Source organism: Carex rostrata, chromosome 34 (assembly GCF_964058835.1).
Source record: "Carex rostrata chromosome 34, lpCarRost1.2, whole genome shotgun sequence".
NCBI lineage: Eukaryota > Viridiplantae > Streptophyta > Magnoliopsida > Poales > Cyperaceae > Carex > Carex rostrata.
Window position 1 is genome coordinate 1,188,217 of NC_135951.1, and position 22,669 is coordinate 1,210,885.

At 33.0% G+C, this 22,669-nt stretch overlaps 2 protein-coding genes and 1 pseudogene across 2 annotated transcripts in view; 1 reads left to right on the forward strand and 2 right to left on the reverse strand.

Moving 5' to 3' along the window:
* Positions 1-22,669, reverse strand: part of LOC144549020 (putative F-box/kelch-repeat protein At5g24040) — a 90,297-nt gene that overhangs the window by 62,532 nt on the left and 5,096 nt on the right. The gene's annotated exons all lie outside the window — the stretch shown is intronic.
* On the forward strand, positions 7,785-8,936 carry LOC144549023 (protein LURP-one-related 8-like). The gene is made up of 2 exons (XM_078297784.1): positions 7,785-8,128; positions 8,208-8,936. Exons 1-2 carry the CDS (start codon positions 7,889-7,891, stop codon positions 8,586-8,588), a joined length of 621 nt encoding a protein of 206 aa, XP_078153910.1. The 5' UTR covers positions 7,785-7,888; the 3' UTR covers positions 8,589-8,936.
* LOC144549026 (14 kDa proline-rich protein DC2.15 pseudogene) lies at positions 16,488-17,228 on the reverse strand (annotated as a pseudogene).

Here is a 22,669-nt window from a genome sequence, read left to right on the forward strand (position 1 = left end):
TTATATATTTTATTCTAGAGATTTAAAGTGTTATTAATGAGGTTTATATGCTTGTACATGAGGTTTATATGCTTGTAAACAGAGGTTTAAATTATTTTGAAGCAAAATAAAAAAAAAATTGAAAGTCACAAAGATCTAAAGTGGCAAAAAAAATTACGACACAAATATTACTCGAAAGTTATTCTTCATGGATCTCATTTGAAAGAAAAAATCGAATAAAAAATGTTCATATTTTTAGATTCGCAAAATTCATCACGGATCGTCGAGCAAATGGATGAGAATGATCAACTTCATCACGGATTCGCAAAATTCTTCATGGATCTCATTCATTGCAGATTCCCTGGTGGATCAACTTCATCTTCTACTAAGGTCAATTATGTGGTGCAACATGCTGAAGCATCCGATCAGGTTGCATTGAATAGATCGAAGCAAGAGCATGTTAGAGAAGATCAGCACCTAGGAAAGGATTTGAAAAAACCGTACAAGGCAGTTTTGATTCAAAACAGAGAATAAAATCACGCGGAATGATGTGCACAGAGCGAATAAAATACTTCTAGTGATAAGGGGCATCTCGCCAATACTTGTAAGAACACTACTTTGTGTTTTGTGTGTAATAATTTTAGGCACGAAGCACAGTGGTGTAAAACGATTACTGATCTTCCTCCGGCTCCCAGAGAGAAGAAACCTACTGTTCCTAGACAAGCTTACTCTAACAACGATCTACCTTCTGCAATTGTCACGCCTCAAGCTGTTCCGATTCCCTCTGATACGATTCAAAAGGATGATGCACTCAGACTCCTGATTCCTCACTTCCATGCTATCAGGGAAAGTGAGAAGTTAGAACAACACTTCAAACAGTTTCCTACTTAAAATTTCAATAAATTAATTACTAACTAATAAATTTCAATAAATTGAAGGTATGCAGATCACAATTAGTCCTATTTTTTACATCTCGAAGCCTTTTAATAAAAACATATTTAAAAAGAATGTATACACAAAAAAGATAACAAATACCAAACAACATACCGTAATATATATTTTTTTACTACATTAGAATTCCGACTTGAATTTTAATTAAGAAAAAATTGCCAACAAAGACACAATTGTGTTCCAAGCTTTTAGTCATCACTTGAATAGATAACAACTATTATAGGAATTCAGGATAAATAATATAAATATATATTAACAATTGTAGGATTTATTAAAGAAATATGCTTTGCTTATATATATATTTTTTCGTTAAAAATGCCGAAATCCAGGTTCATTAATAAACTTAACAGAGATAGAGAGAGTAACATAAGACAATATTCTTTTGTGAAGAGCATTGATAAACTCTTCCTGCTACCAAAAGCTAACACCATACTCCAGCTAAACTTGAGCTACACATCCAACATACTACAACAGCAATAGAGGCTAACTATTTTAGGATAAAACACAAAATATGCTTATATTGATTGATTTTCTAACGTACCTAGCTTTTTTCCAGAATTTTGTGCCAGCAATCTCCAAAAACAACAATCAATTTAGAAATAAAATAAAAACTCCTACATTTACAAAAAAAAAAAAACCTACAAATTTGAAAGACCTACCTTTAGTTTATTGATATTTATTAGTTAGTAATTCATTCTTAGGAGAAGTATTAGAATTTTGTGCGACTGATTTCACAAAAAAAAAAAAAAAATTTAAAGGTTAAAGTGTAAAGAGCAATTATTAATTAACTGGTGGGACGCACATATTTTTCTCAATCCTCATCACTTTTTACTCACCGGCAACGGTCTTTTTTTTTCCTCTCAAACTTTCTGTTTTCTTCTCTGATTTTGAGTAATGGCATCTCATTTTTTTCCTTTTTGTTTTCTTCTTGTTGACTGGACTCCTGTACACTATGGCGTTGTTATTTTTGATTTTGGATGCTGATATGGCGTTTCATTTAGAATATTGCATTTTTTTTTTTGGACTGGGCTGCAATGTAGTTTGGCAACCGGTAGGTACACCATGCTGTATACTTCTCATTTTAAAAAACTTTCCATATTTTTTTCTCATTTTTAATTTTTAATTTTATTATTGTCTACAAATATTTTCTGATAGTGTCGACGGTAGAAAAATCTTTTATAATAATCTTCCATTTTATTTATTATTGTCTACAAATATTTTCTGATGGTGTCGACTGTAGAAAAATCTTGAATCTTTTTCTTATAATCTTCTTGGATTCTTGTGTTAAGGCCTCTAACACCTCGCATTTCCTTTTGTTCATTATCATTTCGACCTGGAAAGCATGAGCGCGACTGTAAATACTTTTCTTTGTTTCTTTGCATCCATCAATTTACGGATATCCTCTATGCACATGCACTCTTACGACTTACGCGTTTTAAATTTACGAATATCTATCTCTTGGCCAAAATAAAATAAAATTGAATAAAAATAAATATGATAAATCAGATGATCAATATAGAAATTATTTTAAAGCTAGCGTATCCATGCATCAAATATAAATAATATGTAAATTAATGTTTAACAGGAGGCGCGCTCATTATTTTTTGCCTACAATACCTGACCAAATTCTTAGATCCTCCCCTGACAACGGTTGATCAAGATAGACATTAGAATTTAACAACTAACTTTATTTCTCTAAGTTAATTATTCGTAAAGCAACTAACTTTATTTCTGTATCATAGAATTTAGTGTGAAAAATAATTTGTTTAAAAATGTTATATTGTCGTGTAATGCATTCTTGACTGAATTTTGTGATTTTGTATGAACAATTTCAATATTGTATCAATTTTTTAGTGTTGTAAATTTATGAGTATCATGTTTTATTAATTTTGTCAATTTTGCATAACTTTGGATATTTCGTTTGATTTATATATGCAACATGGAGATAATGCAGTCACCGCTACTTAGTGCAGTTAGTAATAGTATAAGTATTCCTACGGGATGACAAGGATTCGAATCATACATGTACATGAATAAGTGTGTGAATACTGAGTGGGTAGACCTTGCGGGCTATCAAAAAATAAATACGAGATAATATATTTTCCCACATGAACACGTACAATAACAATTGACCGAAATTCTACTGTTTCCGATAACATCATTTATACAAGACTAATATCTTGTATGTGCATTGCTACAGGGACATTGTAAGAGAAGAAAAAAAAATCTCATACAAAATAACATATTTTTATAAAATAATTTTGACTAAATCACAAATAACATTTCTTAAATGATTTATTAAATCACATCTATATTTACATAACATTCCTTAAATGATATATTAAATAACATATTACATGACATATATATATTTTGTTATGTTTTGATATATTTTCATAAAAAAGTTTCAAACAAATTGTCATATATATTAAATGAAAAATAACATTTTTAAATGATATAAAAAAATAGGAAATAACAAAGATAATGATCAATCAATTATCAATCAATTAAAAAATTTAAGAAAAAATAATTAAAAAAAAACAAACAAAAACAAATGACTTTTTGAGCACTTCTGTACATAATAAGCTTCACAAACACAAATACAAGAAATCGCACACAATACTAACACATTGGAAGCTCCACGTGTGCAAACAAGATTGGCAAATTCTATTTGAAAAAATCTGAAGTTATCTTCTTTGAAAATTCAGTACAGAAAATTAAGGTAACCAGTGACAAAAAACAACAAATTTAAACTGTTAAAACCGATAATTAATAAACGATATGTTTACATATTAAATTTATAATTTTTTTACTTAATTTAATATAAAGTCAAATGATCGAAAAAACTTATTAAATTAATTTTAACGAGCTCATTTTTTATTATTTTTTTACACCTACACTTGCGTCACAGGACTTAGTCACTGTTACAAGTCACTATTAGCAAGAGCATTACCTTTTATCTATTTCAGATTTTATTTTAGTTTTATTCCAGAAGCCCAAAATGTATTGATACGGCCCAACTTATCTTTTTTTCCTCTTTGCTGCGCGATTCCTTTTCTCCGACAATTCCTTTCTTTCCTTTTCTTGCGCGATTCCTTTTCTCCGACACTTCTTCCCTAAACCCTAAACCCCTCTGCCTCTTCCGCTCTTCTCCACTGTTTGGTTAGTTTTCTACTTTTACATTCCATAGAATCTGATGCTGAGGAATTCCTTTGTAATCTGAAATGAATCATACATTGCTCCAACTAAATGGAAACTTAAGGTCAATGTATTGAATTTTTCATAGACAACATAAATAAATGTGGGATATGAAGGCAACTTAGAGGATCAGTATGGAGGTTGATGAAAAAGAACGTGCAATTCAAGGCTTTTGTGACTTGAGATGCAATTTGAACAATTTGGTGTTCTAGTGTTTTTTAGTTCAGGGTTCAGTGTTTTACTGGTTCTAGTTGATATTGTTATTTTGTGGTAGATGGAAAACTGTAATGCTTTTGTTGTTGAGGGTTGTAGGTGTCTTTGCTATTATTGTGGCAGTTGTTTTCTCCAAAAGTGAGATGCCCAACCCAAGAAGCTCTACTGATGGTGTCCTAAGCCATGAGAGAAACTGGTCTGAACTTCCACAGGACATTCTCCATCTCTTTGCCAAATGTGGCAGTTCTCAGCTCCAGTCATTGATCCTCCCCCACAACTCTACCCAATATGATAGCCTTTTGGCGACCAAAGGCTGACGATTGGGTCTATGTAGAAGGGGTCGGCAGGCCTTTTTTGGGTTCTAATGTAAATTGTACTGAAATATGATAAATAGACTTGTTTTAAAGCGTATCCATGCATCAAATAATATGTAAATTAAGATGGACAGTGTGCAACACAACCAGTACTTGAAAGTAGACAACATGTACAATAGCATTCTTAAAAACACAGCAACTAACTTCATTTCTGTGATCAAATTTGGTAGTGGCATCTTAAACTAACAAGCAGCAGGTGAAATGTATTATAGAATATTATGTTAAAACTAATTTGTTTAAAAACTTTTGTTATATTATCGTGTAATGCATCCTTGACTCAATATTGTAAATAAATGAGTATCATATATGGAGATTTTGTTTGATTTATGCAACATGGAGATAATGCAGTCACCACTGCTTACTGCAGTTGGTAATTGTATAAGTCTTCCTACGGAATCACAAGGATTCGAATCATACATGTACATGAATAAGGTGTGTCAATACTGAGTGGGCAGAGCCTACAGGCTACCGTAAAGTAAAAAGGAGATAATATATTTTTACACGTAAAATGCTTACAACAACAATAGACCAAAATTCAAGTGGATTCAATGGCATCATTATACTAGAATAGTACCTTGCCCGTGAGTTGCTACGGGGACATATTGTAAGAGAAAAAAACAAAATCTCATAGAAAATGACATATTTTCATAAAATAATTGAGAATATATGACAAATAATTTTTCTTAAATGATATATTATATAACATCTACATGTAAATAACATACGTTAAATGATATATTAAAGAACATAATAAATGACATATCTTTTTTTTATCTTTTTGACATATTTTCATTAAAAAAAGTCTCAAACAAAATGATATATATATTAAATGACAAATAACATTCCTTAAATGATATAAAACAATAGAAAGGAATAAAAATAATGACCAATTAATTATCAATTAATTCAAAAAAAAATAAATGATATTTAAAAAGGGAGCACCTAACTACCCCCGTAACAATTCTCCATTCCATCCCCCAGTTATTAACTACTTCAATAACTACTAACTACTTAGGTGGACCGCTTACTATTTGGGGACCACATAATGTAAGAAAGATTTTACAACTGGCCGCGCTAGGTTACATCTATAATACATCAAGTATTCATCTATAACACATCAAGTATTCATACCTAATACATCAAGTATTTAAAAAAAAAATGGACACATTTTTAGAGGTGGGATTTTTTTTCTTCGTTCAATCTAATCAATATTTCTGACAATCGGTGATGAATTTTGCAAATCTAAAACCACGAATGTTTTTGACATAATTTTATCTTTAAAATGAGATCCATGATGATATACTTTCGAGTTGTCTGTTGTACAAGTGTTCATCCTTATCGAGAAAGTATTCATCCTCGTCGTGTAAGTGCAAATATAAAAACTGGACACATCACTCATCTATCTTTTACACGTTTTTAGAGGTAATTTTTTCTCCGTTCAATCTAACCAATATTTCTGATGATCTGTGAGAAATTTTGCAAATCTAAAACCACAAACGTTTTCTACACAATTTTATCTTTCAAATGAGATCCATGATGACATACTTTCGGGTTGTCCATTACACAAGTATTTATCTCTTATCAAGAAAGTATTAATTCTCGTCGTGTAAATGCAAATATAAAAACTAGACACATCACTCATCCATCTTTTACACGTTTTTAGATGTGTATTTTTTTTCTCCATTCAATCTAACAAAATATTTCTAACGATCTGTGAAAATTTTTGCAAATCTAAAACCACAAACGTTTTCTACACAATTTTATCTTTCAAATGACACACAATTTCTACACAAGTATTAATATCTTGTCACGCAAGTATTCGTACCTAAGATATTAAGTATTCATTTATACACATTGAAGTATTCATCTCTAAGACATCAAGTATTCATTCATATATCTCTATTTTTTTTTCAAAATTTGTTTTTATGTCATCTATTTAATACGCAGTTGCCTAATTCACCATTAATAGAGCTTTGTTCTTTGCAAAACTTGCTACTTCATGAGGAAGGGGAATATAAACATGAAATAGATTAATTGCATATACATATACAAAATTATTTTGATACAATCAACAGTAACGGATCTGACCCAGTAGAGACGTGCTTTAGTATTCATTCATACACATTGAAGTATTCATTCATACACAATGAAGTATTCATTCATACACGTTGAAGTATTCATTTCTGGCAGAGGCGTACTTGATTGGGATGGAATGACGGATGATCTCCGGCAGAACGTTCGCTGGAGCGGGAGCAGCAGGCGTAGAGGGAAAAAACTGAGGCGAAAGTGTAAGACGGAGGGAGCTTATTATATTTACCATTTCGAGGTGGAAGAGGATGGGAGGGGAGCTTATCGATGGAAAAATGGAGGTGGAGGAGGAGGTGGGAGAGGGAGGTAGAGGCAGAGGTGAGGTGAGGTGTAGGAGGCGAAGGTGAGAGAGGGAGGTGGGAGGCGGAGGTGGAGAGGGAGGTGGGAGGCGGAGGTGGGAGAAGAAGATGGAGGTGAAAGAAGAAAATGGAGGTGGAAGAGAAAGGAAGAAAGAGGAAAGAAATAAAGGTTGTTAGAAATAGTAGTTATAATTATAGTTAAAATAGAAAGTTAGTTGGAGGGTGAAATGGGGGATGAATAGGTGGGGAAAATTATAATTACCCATTTAAAAAATAGAAAGAAATGATGACAAATAAAAATATGATATAATTTACATGTGAAGATTACGTGGGCGAGTGTATGTCTAAATAAATTTAGACTTTTGTACATATAAAAATGTAAAAATAACGCATAGAATCAAAATTTTTGATCGGAGGGCTGATATTCAATTCGAAATTTTATCTTTCTTTCAATGTCATTGGCATATTAGAACATATATGCGCTTAATATAATAATGTAGATACACAAAAATGCTAGGGACCAATGAATGGTTTTGGGGTCGTTTTTAAACATCCTTTCAATAGACAATTTGGGATCGTTCAATTTATATCTAAGAAAATGAGCCACAAATTTAATTATTTTATTTTTAAATTCTACATACAAAAGAATCGGCAAGCGGCTAGGTATATAACCAATACATTGGTCACCATTCCTAAACAAATAAATTGAACAATCCCAATTTGTCTTCCACACGCTCTTATTGCCGCATGTTACTTTCCAACTAAGGTCTACCAAGGAAGAGTAGGATGCAAGTGCAACCGCAGCACACAGAGAGCAAGCCCCAAAATGTTGACAACCCAAGGGTTTTTACGGTATGGCAGAAGTCGAGCATGGGGTTTCAAGGAAGCGATGGTTTCTCAGTGTACAACGATTCCGGGCGGTTAGTTTTTCGTGTTGATAACTACTCGAGAAGAAAAAAGTATTTAATCAAAGAGATTGTGCTCATGGATGGAGATGGCAAGCCTCTCCTCAGTTTACGTCCTCAGGTATTTATTTATATATATATTTTCGAAAAAAATTGAAAATTTACATATCTACGTACTAAGTTAAAAATCAATGTTGCAGATTTTGAGCTTGCATGATAGATGGAATGCGTACGAAGTCAAAGAATGCGGCAACAAGCAACTAGAGTCAAAATTATTCTCAATGAAGAGATACTCAATGCTTCATAATAACTTTGATAAAGCAGAAGTTTCGCTAAGAAACTTGGCAGATATTAACAAGTCAAAACTAATGCCGAGTTTCAGAATTGAAGCCTCCTGCTTCGAGAAAAGTAGCTGTAAAATTTCCGACAGCAGAGGGTATGAGGTGGCGCAGATTTCAAGAAAAACAACCCGTGAAACATCCGTGTTACTAGGAAATGATGTGTTTAGTCTTGTTATCCAGCCCGGATTCGATTGCAAATTGGTGATGGCGTTTGTGATTGTAATGGATCGAATCCGCTAGATATTGGCCTTCGAATACGCTAGAAATCACGTGCGCAGGAGGACAGGAGAGGCCGGCGGATACTTGGCTAAGGTGGAGAGGGGGGCATGCACGGGGGGGTTTTGGGTCTGGCGTGCGAAATCGGGTGGATAATTTCTTAACATAACTTCCAGCGACCGATGATTTACATGATAATAATGTTAGTTTCCTGACTTTCCGTGTTTTTTATTTATTTTTTTTTGGGGAAAAAACTTCAGCAACCGGCACAGCTTGCTGTAGTGTTCATTGTAATGGTTCTGACAGTAACTTCTTCTTTTGTATATATGTACATGCTAATAATAATGAACACAATTCTTAGTGTTCAATGGTAATATTTGAGGAACAAATTCAAATTTACTCTAGTCCTGTTTCACGAAAATTTATATAAATTGTATATCAAATTATCAGAAGAAAAATAATATTTCCCATTAAATCCTGCCTTAATTAATTGTTTTAAAAATAACTATTAATTCATTTTGTATCAATAGAAACAAAAAGCAACTGCATGGTCATAAATTGCACAAATATGAAGTGACAACACTAGTGAAAAAACTGAAATTAGGATCGGTTATTTACGCACATTAGGATCGGAATTTAACCGATCTTGATCCGGGCGATACTGATATTAAACTAATCTGGATCGGTTAAACAACCGATCCTAAAAGTTCGAATTAGGATTGGTTCTTTCAAATAACCGATCCAAATAGTACTATTAGGATCAGTTATTTTCAACAACTGATCCTAATAAGTGTTAATCTTAATCGATTGTTTAAAATAACCGATCCTAATAGTACTAATTACGATCAGTTATTTGAAACAACCGATCCTAATTCCTTTTTTTTTTTTCTTTCTCTTTCTTTTTCTTTTTCTTTTTCTTTCAGAACCAACATTTTGTGAATCCAGATATAATGCATTACATATTATAACAAGAAATTTAAATCCAAAAAATTTAATTAACAAACATACAAGTGACTGATTGAGCTATTTCTTCAATTAACACACATTTATGCAATTAATGTAAAGCACAACAATAAAAAAAATCGATCCAGGTAGCTATTAGTATCGGTGGTTTAATATAGCCGATCCTAATTACAGTTTTTCCACTAATGCAACACAATTATAAAGCTTTTGTCCAAGGCATCAATGATGTCAATGTTTAAAATAATTAGTTAGAAAAATTAACTAATTTAATAAATTTACGATATAGATAATTTTACAAATTTTTGTTCCGTCATTTTATTTAGCTCAACCTCTGCTCCATAAACAAGGATACGAATCTGTTGCTATTCTTCTAAGAATAGAAAGTTCCTACTCTTCATGTATGTGTCTATCTCTCTTTAAAAGAGGAGAGAGAGAGAGGAGAGAAAAGGTAGAGAGATAAAGAGGAGAGAGATACAGAGGATAGCAGGAAGAGTAGAGAATTTGGAGAGCAGAGAATTTCATTCCCATAAACAACAATCAATATATGCCAATATTGATAAAAATAATACTGTTCCAATTAAATGCTTGTAATATTGTAGGTTTTGATCATTTCATTTCTCCCGTTTGAAAGTTCCGCAAAGTTATTAGGGGGGTTTGATCCTCTGAGATATTTCAAACATTGAGTGTTTTTTTGGAAAATATCATCCGTTCAAAAATACGTTATGCACAAATCTCAAAGCAAAAATAAGGTTGGCTCCCTGCACTATCCCCAAATAGTCACCGTACACATCGGTCATGCAAAAGTTGAGATATCTCAGAGAATATGCACTCAAGTTATCCGACAAATATGGGTAAGAATTTTATTTCATTAACTTAACGGGTATGGATGTGGAGAATTTTATTTCATTAGCTTAATTATCATATAGAGGTACGGGTAAGAGCTATTTCGTACTAGTTACCCTAGAAGATAATTGATAAATATCAAATTATATATTTTATTTATACATATAAGTACATAATTTTTGTGTTACTATGATTATATTGATTTATACAACATTTTTATTAATTTTTTTTAAGTAACATCTTACTGAAAAACTTGCCTTCGGTCACCATCTCGGTGAAGATCTCATCTTCCTTGCCTCCATTAATAAATAATATAAAATTCATCTAGAAAAAAAAATCTAACTAATGGTAGAGAGATAATGAAAATGCTTAAAGTAGAAAGAGAGAGGGAGTAGATAGAGAGAGGGAATATTTTTTTGCTTGGTAGCCTCTACCAAGTTTTTCTAAAAAAAAAAAAAAAAAAAGAGAGAGAGAATATGATCGATTTGGTGAATCAGCCAATCAGGAGTAGATAGAGTTGAGACACTAAATGTGCTTATATGGCAACTAGATAGAGTTAGGCTCTTCTTTTTTTTTTTTCTTTTTTTCTTTTTGGCAAGCTAGTTGGGCTCTTTAAAAATCAAGGAGCGGTCTATGAAATAGTAAGACTTAATTATGTACTGTCTATAAATATAACATAATTCACCAACAATTCATTAACATAAAACAGTTGGTGAAAATATAAGAGTCTTAAGATTTGTCTGAAATCCTACATGACTTATTACAAACGTTTTTATTAAAAAAAAAAAAATCAATGAATATTGGCCATCATTCACACAATATATTCATGCAAATGAAGCATTGGTAATACGTGAAAATTGTGTTAACGTGAGCCAAGATTTGAAGAGAAGTGGCGCATGAGGCAACTCTGATGATGAAGAAAGGAAACTATCTGCTATGATATTTTATTTAATCTTGTATTAAGAATAGAATATTGGAAGGAAATATTTAGGAAATAGGCAGCATATACTTGGCTGGCATAATGCTCTATAAAATAGGCAACTAGTCATGTTTGAGACTAAGCTGAAATAATTCATCTGTAACAACAGATTTTTCCAATGAAATAAAACAAAGGTGGAAAGAAAGTTTCACAAGAGTTGTGTATTATTTATCCAATTCTCATAAGTTGTCAAATTGTTGGTGAAAGTTGTTTCTCTTTCACTGATTGTTTGTTAGAAAAAAATTGTTATGGATAAGTTCGATTTATTTACCACTCTGACATATAAGATAAAGATAGAAAATATTCACATATAAGATATAGACTAGATACGAGAGGTAGTAGTGAGTACTGACCCCTACGAAAAATAATATTCCCTATTCCCTACCATTAACTTATTTGGCAGTGTTTGGGGTCTGGTCCCTATTAACATGGCAGCATTTAATGGCAATTTGGCATCGTCTATATAGTATGAATGTCACGAGTCCTTTATTTTGTCTCCTTGTCTCGTCTCCAGTACTACAAATAGAAATATATGACCAACCAAATGCATCAAATATCCGAGGTAAACTGCCAATTAAATGAAAACCTGACACGTATTATGTCTCTGTGCGTCGGCAACAAAACTCCAAATGACAATTATAGAGATATTTAATTAATTACAGGGACTCCTAGATAGAAACATCCCTTGTAATAATGAGAACCGTCGCCCGATCCTTCGAACTTTCTTCAGTAATCAAAGTTATTAATTATTGAATATCTCAATTGGTTCATCTGGGAGTCTTTTGATCTCTTAGAAAAGGAGTCATGTGCTGTTCTCATCCTGGGCCATGGGCCATTCAATTTCGGCCCAAACTAATCGATGATGAGAAAAGGAATTTTATTGATGAACTATGGCAAATGTCCCGGCTTGTTATTGTTAGAGACCCTTTGATCTAGTGTTCAAATGGATTGGATATTATCCGTTTGTATATATCCGGATCAGTATCCAAAAATTAGATACGGGTATCAGAGATCCGAATATCTGTACAGATACGGATATGGATATATATAGTTTTGAATTTTAATTATTTGTATCCGAAAATTAGATATATATCATATAGTTCAATATATATTATGAAAAAAATGTATGTATATATCTACGGATATCTGATATCTGATCCGTATCCATACATATCCGTCTAATATATATCTGATCTGTATCTGTATCCGGAAAATAAAAGTAGATACAAATACAATTTTACCACTATCCGAATCATATCTAATCCGTTTGCACCCAAACTTTGATCATGGTTGGTGATTTCAAATCTAGTCCGGTGGCTAATTGATCGTTCCAGGGATATGAGGGATTCCGGTGGCTAATCAATCTATAGTCATGTAGGCACCTTTCACTATTCAAGAAATTGAAGCAACGGTGATGAACTTGGCTAAAAATAGGGCTTCGGGCATGGATGGCCTATCGAACGAATTTGCTAAGATATATTGGGAAGAAATTAAGATGGATTATGGGCCTGTTCCAGCAATTTTATGATGGTAATATTAATCTTAAACCCTTGAATAGAGAAAATATTGTTTGATCCCAAAAAGAGATGATGCGGTTCAGGTCAAGGATTTTGGACCAATTAATATTATTAGCCTGTTTCCCAAGATCAGATCTAAATTACTAGCTATTAGGTTATCAAAGGTTCTCGCTCAGTTGATCTCGGTTAAGCAAACCACTTTTGTAAAGGGTCGACAAATATTGGAGAATTTTGTGATGGTTAGTGAAATGTTGCAGAACATTTCACATGCGAAGGAACGAGTAGTCTTTTTGAAAATTGATTGTACCAAGGCATTTGACTGATTAATTGGGACTTAAAGTTTGAGTGTCATGCAAGCTCGAGGCTTCACGGAGAAATGGATAAGTTGGGTACGAGTTCTGTTAACCTCTTTTTCTTCGAAAATTGTTCTAAATGGGAACATGTCTGAATATTGCGGGTATAAATAATAATGGTTTGGAAATTCGGCCGTGTCTGAACGGTATCGGTCGGGTCTGAGCCGAGTTTTATCCGAGTTTCAAGCTCATGCGATTTTTTCATCAAAACTCGGTTGAATCGGGGTTGAATCGGCCGAGTTGGTCCGAGTCGGGCTAAGTCAGGCGAGTCTTGATTGATTTCAAGTCAATTCTCTCCTTGAAGAGCCAATTTTGCCTTTTTCCTTTGCGTCAAATTGAGTTTGTCGGAAAGAAGAGTTCAATTTGAGAAGAACGAAAATGAATTCCCTTAAATAGATATTGAATAAACATATGGTCCATTGTGCACCCGGAGCTAGAAAAGCTATATGAAGAATTTAGAGCTTCCTCCACCTTTTCCTGCTTCTCTCCATTTCAGTTATCATTGGACCCGTTCATTTCAACAGTTTTTAACAATTTGTGCATATATTTTTGAATTAATTTTTCATGCTTTCTACCTTTTTTATGTTTCCTTTTATTCCTTTATTTTTCTTGTATATATTTAGTTCTTTTTTCTAATAAAAAATATTGTATTTACTAATTTTTTTCTATTCTTTTAGTACAAAACATGCTTCTGTCAAAAAAATCCGAGTTACCGATCCGATTCACCCGATTCCGATTTTACGAACTATGTAAACAAGGACTGTGTCAAGGCGACCCCTTATCTCCTCTATTGTTCATTGTCAGTGTTGACGTGTTGCAAAGGATGATTGAACAAACTAATGGGTGCTTGGTAACACAACTGTCTAGTAGGCTAATGGAACCGATCTTGCCTTGCGGTATGCAGATGACCCTGCAATTATCGCTGAGGCAGATTTAACTACCATGATACCTTTAAAGTTGCTGCTTTGGTTGTTCAGTAAAGTGTCAGGTTTGCATATAAATCATGACAAAAGCTCTCTTTTGCCCTTGAATTTGAACAATACTGGTTGCTGTATCGTGTCCTAGGGTTTGGGTTGCACACAAACCACAGTGCCTATCTCGTATTTGGGCATGCCGGTTAACATTAAAAAACCGAGCCGGCATGACTTCATACCTTTAATCGAGGTGATAAGAAGTAAAATTGTTGGATGGCAAGGTAAAATATTATCCAAAAGAGGGAGTTTACAACTTATCAAATCTGTTTTGAATAGTGTACCTATTTATTTATAACATGATTTGTCTTACCTAAATGGGTACAGAAGTCTATTGATCAGTTATGTCGGAACTTCTTCTGGGTAAATCACAGGGGCGGGGAAGGGTTGTGCTTTTGATAAACTGAGAGCTTTTATGCTTACCACGATGCTATGGTGGTTTGGGAGTTCCTAATATGAGAATTAGAAATTTGGCTTGGTGGTGGAAGGGGCTCATTGCGCATGATAATTTGTGGTCGTCATTTATATGCACCAAGATCATAGATGACAAATGGCTCATTCTTTTGGAATTAGTTGGTTAATATTAAACCCTTACTCCATTGGTGTGCTCATTGGTCAGTTGGTGATGGTAAATCCATTTTGTATTGGTACGATGCATGGCAAGGACCTCCTATCTGACCTCTAAAGGATGGAATTAGTAGACCTCATTTGCTAGGAGTCTCTTTGAGGGAAATGCTCACGAGATGGCCCATGATATTATCTATACCGGTGAACTCGGTTCCAGATTTCATTGATCAGGAGGATTTGCTTACATGGTGATGGACACAGGATGGCCAGTACACATCTGCATCAGCCTACAAGATTATTCTATCAGGGGGAAAGGTGAAGTGGAGACATGGTTATTTGGCATAGCTTTGCACCGTCTAAGGTTAAAAAATTTACCTATCTTCGGTTGCATAACAGGCATGTGTGGGACTGCATGCGTCGTCTACAGTTTAGATCGGATACATTACATAGTACCTGGTATGTGTGAAGAGAAGACGGCTTTGGCTCCATGCTTTATGGGGGTAATATGGGGCATCTGGAAGCAAAGAAATGAGTTTATTTTCAGAAATAAAAGGTTGCGTCCAAGGCTGTTGGCTATGAAAATTATGGACGAAAATGCGCTGTGGATGAATTGTTCTAGGAAGGTGAGTTGTGCAATAGCTAATTGATGTATAGTGGGAGTGGTTTTGCGGGGTATTGTTTACTCAAATTATGTATAGAGTGTTACGAATTTGTTGTACTAATCACATCTATGTTCAAACTTGGTAGCCCTACCAAGCATTTCAACAAAAATAATAATTATACTTTAACATTATTCAACTCTTTTGAGGATTATTAATCATTAATATATTAATCATTACTTACCAAACAAATAATTTCACACTTAGTACGGTAGCTCCTGATGGTGTTTTTGACAATTTTTGACGATTCATTAAAGATTTCTCCAAAATCACAAAACCTCTCACGAAATAAAAAAGATCAACTTCTCTACCCACTAACCTTCCAAATAAAAGACATTTAATATCAACTTCTCTAGCCATTAACCTTCCAAATAAAAAAGATCAACTTCTCTAAATAACAAACATAACAGATTTACTACTTGCATGCATGCATGTTGGCTCCAAGACATTTCAATTTCAGTTATGATTATCAGCTTTTTTTAAGGATGCAAGACTTATTATAAATTTATCTGATACATTCATTACAGCTCTAAAAAGAAGCCGCATATAATGATTTCATCTAATATCTCAGTATTTCTTTTCTTTTCTTTACTTTTTTAACTATTAATTAGCATATAAATATTGACGATGAAGATGTTATCACTATACAAATAAGTTGTTTCTGTTTCACTATACAAATAAATATCTATTCATATTAGATAGGAAAGGAACTTCAGGATGTCTGTAACGAGTTCATATTGGGACCATCATACTAGGCCATTTCCTTCGAGAACTATTTTGTGAATCAAAATTTGTTAATGGTCTATACTAATGCAGTTCACTAAAGTTTTTTGAAAAACAAAACAATGACATACACGAACAACGAGAAAATTATATATATATATATATACACACACACACACACACACACACACAAACACAAACACAAACACACACAATATTTGATAGAATAAAACGAAATAAAAATCTCAGGTTGCATAGCTACCAACCAAATATATAGTCATATTAATTTTCACCCAAACCAACCTAGCTATAACAGAGAAGAACTTACAAACTATAACAGACAAGCACTTGGTAACAAACCCATGATTGGGAACCTTTTATTTTATTCAATGCAACTGCAGCCTCGGCCATGAATTAAAAAACAAACAAACCCACATACGTAAATGCACCCAAACAAGCACAAAACAAACTCACGTACGTAAATGAAAACCTGCTAAAATTTAAGAGCATTGGTAGCCGGAGGGAACACCCTTGCCACAGTAGTTGAGCACAAGGCTAAGGTTTATAGGCAGGTTTAGATTGATGCCCAAAATATTTGCTTTAAGAGCAGTGCACAGGCAGACAGCTGCCTCGAGATCTACCAAGCCCCCGAGCAGGGAGCAGCAAGAGCTTGTTGGCACGGTACCGAGGTTTATGCCCTTGATCAAGCCTAGTATATCGGCACAAGCACCTAGCTTTAGTGCATCAACTGGGCACTTGCTAGATGATGGTGGTGTCGCCGGTGGCGTCAACGGTGGTGTCGGCGGGCAACTGCTCTTTGGTGGCGGTGACGGTGGCGTTGTGGGTGGTTTCTTCGGTGGTGTTGCGGGTGGCGTCTTCGGTGGCGTTGCGGGTGGTGTGGGGCTCTTTGGTGGCTTTGGTGGAGGTTTTGCTGGCGGTGGCGTGGCACATTTTGCATTGGCAAGGACAAAGAAAATAAGGTTAACTGCAAGGAAGAGTGTGGCTTTGGATGCCATTGTTAAAATATTTAACAAAGAATGTTATTTGGGTTATTAGGGTTTGGTATTGGGTGAGGATGAAGGTATGATATTTGTGGTGCTTTATATAGAAGTGGGAATAAGGATTAAGGAATGACAAGAACTTGCCATGTGAAAAAGGGTTTGGATGAAATCAACAGCTGGCCTAGTGTTTTTGTCGCCAGGATTAATTGATCTGATTTCATTTTCATCATTTTCTACAGGAACGGTGAATTATTAATTTGTATCTGAGATTTTATTGTTATTGTGTACCCAGGGTGTTTAATATGTTCATTTATAATTTATATATACTTCATCTATATATTGTACTTTGGTTTGTTCTTCTAGCTAGTTCGAAAAACCTGCTATATAAGATCACATGTCGGAAGCTACTAGTATAGAGATTGAAATTAAGGTTTTGATAGAGGTGCTATCGGATCGGGTTGGGTCCGGATACTATTATATTTGGATCCGTACTCTAAAAGTGTTCGGGTCCAAATTTCTATCCATGTACTTATTTGTTTCAAATTGGGTTGGGTCTGGATCCGGATACCTATCTACCCGTAGATATTTTGGGTCCAGTCTTTCGGTTCCGGATAGATAGATACCCATACCTTGTTTGTAGATTATCTGTTCCGGTTCGGATACGATGCGGTTTCGGATCCGGAGCGGGTATATGTCACAACTCCAAAGAATTTGAAAAATAATTTACATTTAAATATAATTATAATTTCTTAAACATTTCATATCATAAATCATTATAATATAAATGAAAAACTACTGCAAAATAAAAATTATATTATTGATCTTGTTCATAAATAATAAAATATATCATGCTACATAACACAATAAAAATAATAACTCTAAATTATTAGTTATTTATCTAAATTAAAAAAATACTATCCTATTGATTCAACATTTGCAAGTACTCCTTCCATATTACAATTTTTTTACTTTTTTTCTCATTAGAGTCTTTAATAATATTTTGTGAAACTTGGGTAGTATTATTTTCAGAATTTAATTGTTGATTGTTTGGAGTACTCATGGTGTAACAAAAAAATATTGAAAAGTTTTTTGTTTTTTGTTAATAGCTTTTGAATTCAGGACGATGGAGAGAAATAACTTTTGAAAATAAAAATATTGAAGAAAAGATATAATTTTTAGAAATTAAAATATTAGAGATGATGATTTCATTTTCTATGGTTCAAAAAATCTATGAATGGAATACTAATAATTTGTAGAAATGACATAACAATGAGAGCAATAAATTTTCATTATTATGCAGATGATATTAAGGAAAATATTGAAGGATGTATTCATAGCAATAAATTTTATTTAAAAAATTAATGCGGCTGTTACAAAAGGAATAAAGTTGGCATCTATCTGTGTGTATAAACATAGCGAATATGTGACTGCATTATATTTTCTCACATTCAAGTTGTGAAAAAGTACTGGACTCATCATGGCTTATGCAAAAATTAATATGCAAAGTTATATTTTTATATATTAATAGTTATTAATATATATTTTATCGGGTATTTATACGGGTATCGGGTCGGATTCGGTTATGGGTCGGATAATTAAATGAAACCCATATCCTACCCATTATAGTATCGGTTCCGGTTCGGATCCAGATTGGATATTAAATTATTAATTTTGTAATCGTACCCATAATTGAACCGGTTATATTTTTTAAACCATACCCTATTCAAATTAATCGAATCCGGTTCGGTTCCGGATCGGATCTGGGTAATCGGGTAAAAATAGCACCTTTTGCATGTATTACGTTCTGGTCAATTACTAATCAATTTCGTGTGCGTTATTTGAAAATTTAATTGTACAATGTATGAATCATGTGTCATCTTCGTAAAGATGCAGTGATCATCTATTTCAGACTTAATTACACGGTTCAAATTATACGAATCTTACCTGAACCATTTGCTATAACTATTTAATTTATCTATGAAACAGATATTGGGAACATCGCTACTCTAATTGTTACAAAAAAAATAAGGATAAAAAAAGGTGATGGATTTTTAAGCCATACATTAAAAACTATATACTCTGTGTTCGTACATTCCTATGGATATTTTGAGCCGTAGAATCAGACATCATATTAAATATTTATTATTAAAATTATTTCCGTAAGAAGTTACTAGTACGTGACCGTGCAAAAATAATTATTTACTCATTTGATAGAACACTCACAACATCTAGTGAAATTTAACTGTTTATTAGTAAATTTTTTGTATAATTTTGTGGCATGTTAACTAAATTTAAAAAACGACTGGCAACATTGTTATTGTACTTGATAAAGAATAAGATAAGTCCACAGGAATTCATATCACCTATAAGGTTAACATAATAGTAGCAGTGGATATGCGCCTTAATTGATACTTTATTTATAGTAATATAATTTTGTAGTAATAATATTCTCTTTCCTTAGAATGTTTGTAGTAATAATATTCTTCCTTCTACATGTCTTCCTCTCAGGGGAATATCTGCTCATGTCGCGATGGTTTGTATGGTTTCGTGAATCAGGCTAGCCCCACTTTATGAGCTCCTGGAAAGAATACGGTCTTAACAGGACAGCAAACCATGTCTCTTTATCCCCAACGCAATGAAAGCCTACGCCATTTACCAAGAAGTGTGAAAGAATGGCTAGAATGCAATCAATAGAAGCACGCACACCTTACAACTACCGAATATCGATCGTACATAGTTTCTAGCAGAGGGTCTAAACCAATCTTCTGATAGGCAAGCGGTGATTAGTTCTTTCAATGTCTATGTCTTTCAAGTTCCTCTTTCAACTAAAGCTCACAAAAGAAAGCCATTCTTTTTGTCCCAACGTTGACAAATGTTGCACTGATATTAAACCCTAAAACCCTAAACCCTAAACCCTAAACCCTAACCCCATACAATTAATTATACAACATCATACTATTATACTGTGGATTCTTGGTACAATTCGAGTGTAAAACATTACAAAGAATGCCCAAAGTTTAATGCAAATTAAGGCCAGCTGTAATGTTTTTTTTTTTTTGGTTAGGGTTGTCGGCAATGCCAGCAAGATATTGTATTAATATATACAGAACCTGTAATGTTTTGGTTATTCTAATAATTGAAAGTACTGTAATTAGAGTCACGGGATGCAATATTCTGTAAAAGGATTTTATGTGGCAAACAGGGAAAGATGTTTATTAAATTGTTCTTCCCCAGTAAAATGGGAATTCCAAAATTTTGATTTTGAGTAGGTACTATTTCTTCAAAATGTATTTTACATAAATGCGAAAAGAAAAGATACAAAATTTTGAATAAAATATAAGTGAATGCAATTTTTTTATAATGATAGTTGATTTTTTTAATATATAAGTAATTTAATAATGTATTAAATAAAAAAGGAGTACGGGAAAAATTTAAATATAGAGTAAACATGACTTGCATTAGTTGAAAAAAATTAAGAAATTTAGCGATGACTTCTTCAGTACAAAGTAAACAAATTCAATTTCTTTTTGCATCAAAGAACATAAAAGAAACATAGAAGTCCTTACTATATAAAATGCAATAAACCTGTGAAAAGAAATAAATCTTAATTAACATGCACAAAATTGAGAGGATAGGTATGAGCATTGTTAAAAATAATATATGTATAATATAAGGAGGATAATGACTGTAGCTGTTCTAATTAGATCTGAGAATACTATTAATATTCTTCACCATGTTATTACATCTCTGTATTTTTTTTTTTTTTTTTTTTTTGAGGCATGTACTCGAGCATCTTTTTGCTGGCAATGCCATAACACGTACATATGTATATTTTTATTAATTTCTTCTTATGTAGTTTTGAAATTTTGAACATAAAGTAGATATGCGTTATTCAATGATATATTATGTATTGAATGTTCTCACGAAATATCGTTCCACCTTTAAATGTATTATTAATTTTTATTAATAAGCGAAGTAGAACCATATTAACCTCAATTGGTCCAATTTATTTAACTGAATTTAGACACCTGAAGTTGTAATTATGTAAACTTTAAATTTTATGTAAATGACTTTCCAAATATATTAAAAAAAAAAGATGGTGGAATAGACTTAATTATTGACACAATGGCCAAAAGAAAATTGTAACAATGCTACTGAAAATATTTACATCAGGTAGAATGTCTGTAAAGATCAACACACATTTTTTTTGAGAAAGTAAAGATTAACACACTTTTTTATTAATTGTCGGCAGGAGATGGTTCCATGTGAATAGCTGTCCGCAATCATTGAAATTCTCTTCCAAAAATCTGGCAGCTAAAGAATTATAGCCACGTGTCCTTCGTACCTCAACCAGGCAAAAGAGGAAAACTCAGGATAAGGCCCGCGACAATTTGCTTGGTGGTCCGAAATGTTATTGAATTGGGTCCTCATCACGTGATGAGGTTTGTTTACAAGAAATTAAATTGAGTAACATGGACTTATCTTATGTCTCTGTGGTTCTTTCTAGTTTATTTGAGAAAAACTGTGTTTATAATCTTTCAATTGGTTCATGAGGTATTTTGATCTTTTGGAAAATGCGTTATGTGCAGCTCTCATCCTGTCCATGGGCCATTCAATTTCGGCCCTACTGCTTCATGTCAACTTGGGCCGTAAGGTGTTAATTACAAATATACATGGCCCAACGATAGATGATGAAAAAGAAGCTTTTTATGAATTATGAAAAATGTATCGGCTTGTTATAGACCCTTGGATTATGCTAGTTGATTTCAATCAAGTCCGGTGGCTAATTGAACCTTCTGGGAATATGAGGGATTTTGGTGTGATGAGCGCCATACAAGAATGAGACAATATTCGCGAGGGTAAAAAGTAACTATTCACGAGAATATACCAACATAAATGTGTTTTTTTTCTATTAGTGACAGTAGTATCTGTGTCGGTATACCGACAATATCTGCGACGGTATACCGACATAAATATACATGATCTCTGACTTAGAACTTGATGTACCCCTGAAATATAGGGCCAACATATGTTCTAACAAAAGGCCGTCGTCAACCTTTTCTAAAATGGATAGAGCATTCATCTGAACCGATTTGTTCATGAGCTTTCCTTCGATTGTGCTAATGGTCCATTAAAGTTGGAGTCAAACTTGGTGTAACATCCCGAAAAATTGAATTTTTATTTTTTTGCTAAGAAGATTTTTTTCTATAATATAATAAAGATATTATGGTGTAAATAAAATTTAAAATTTTAATATATATAATTTCATTTGACCATCTTAGTTATTTTTATTTATATCGAAAATATTTTAATTATTATAATATACTTACTGTTTAACAAAATAAAACATAAATTAAGTGAAGAAACACATATTAATATATTATATTTTGGTTATTCATTTTAAAGTGACAAAAGGGGTAACCGCTGGGAATATATAATAATCGGTTTTATATTTTATTATTTATATCTATAATCATTTATAAAATAAATATTTAAAATAAAGGAAAAGACGTCTTTAATTAGGCGGTT

Bases quoted from the DNA above. Each gene is read 5' to 3' on its own strand.
- LOC144549023 (XM_078297784.1), top strand. From the start codon at position 7,889: ATGCAAGTGCAACCGCAGCACACAGAGAGCAAGCCCCAAAATGTTGAC. The intron at 8,129-8,207 runs GTATTTATTTAT...TCAATGTTGCAG, and splicing joins TCCTCAGTTTACGTCCTCAG to ATTTTGAGCTTGCATGATAG.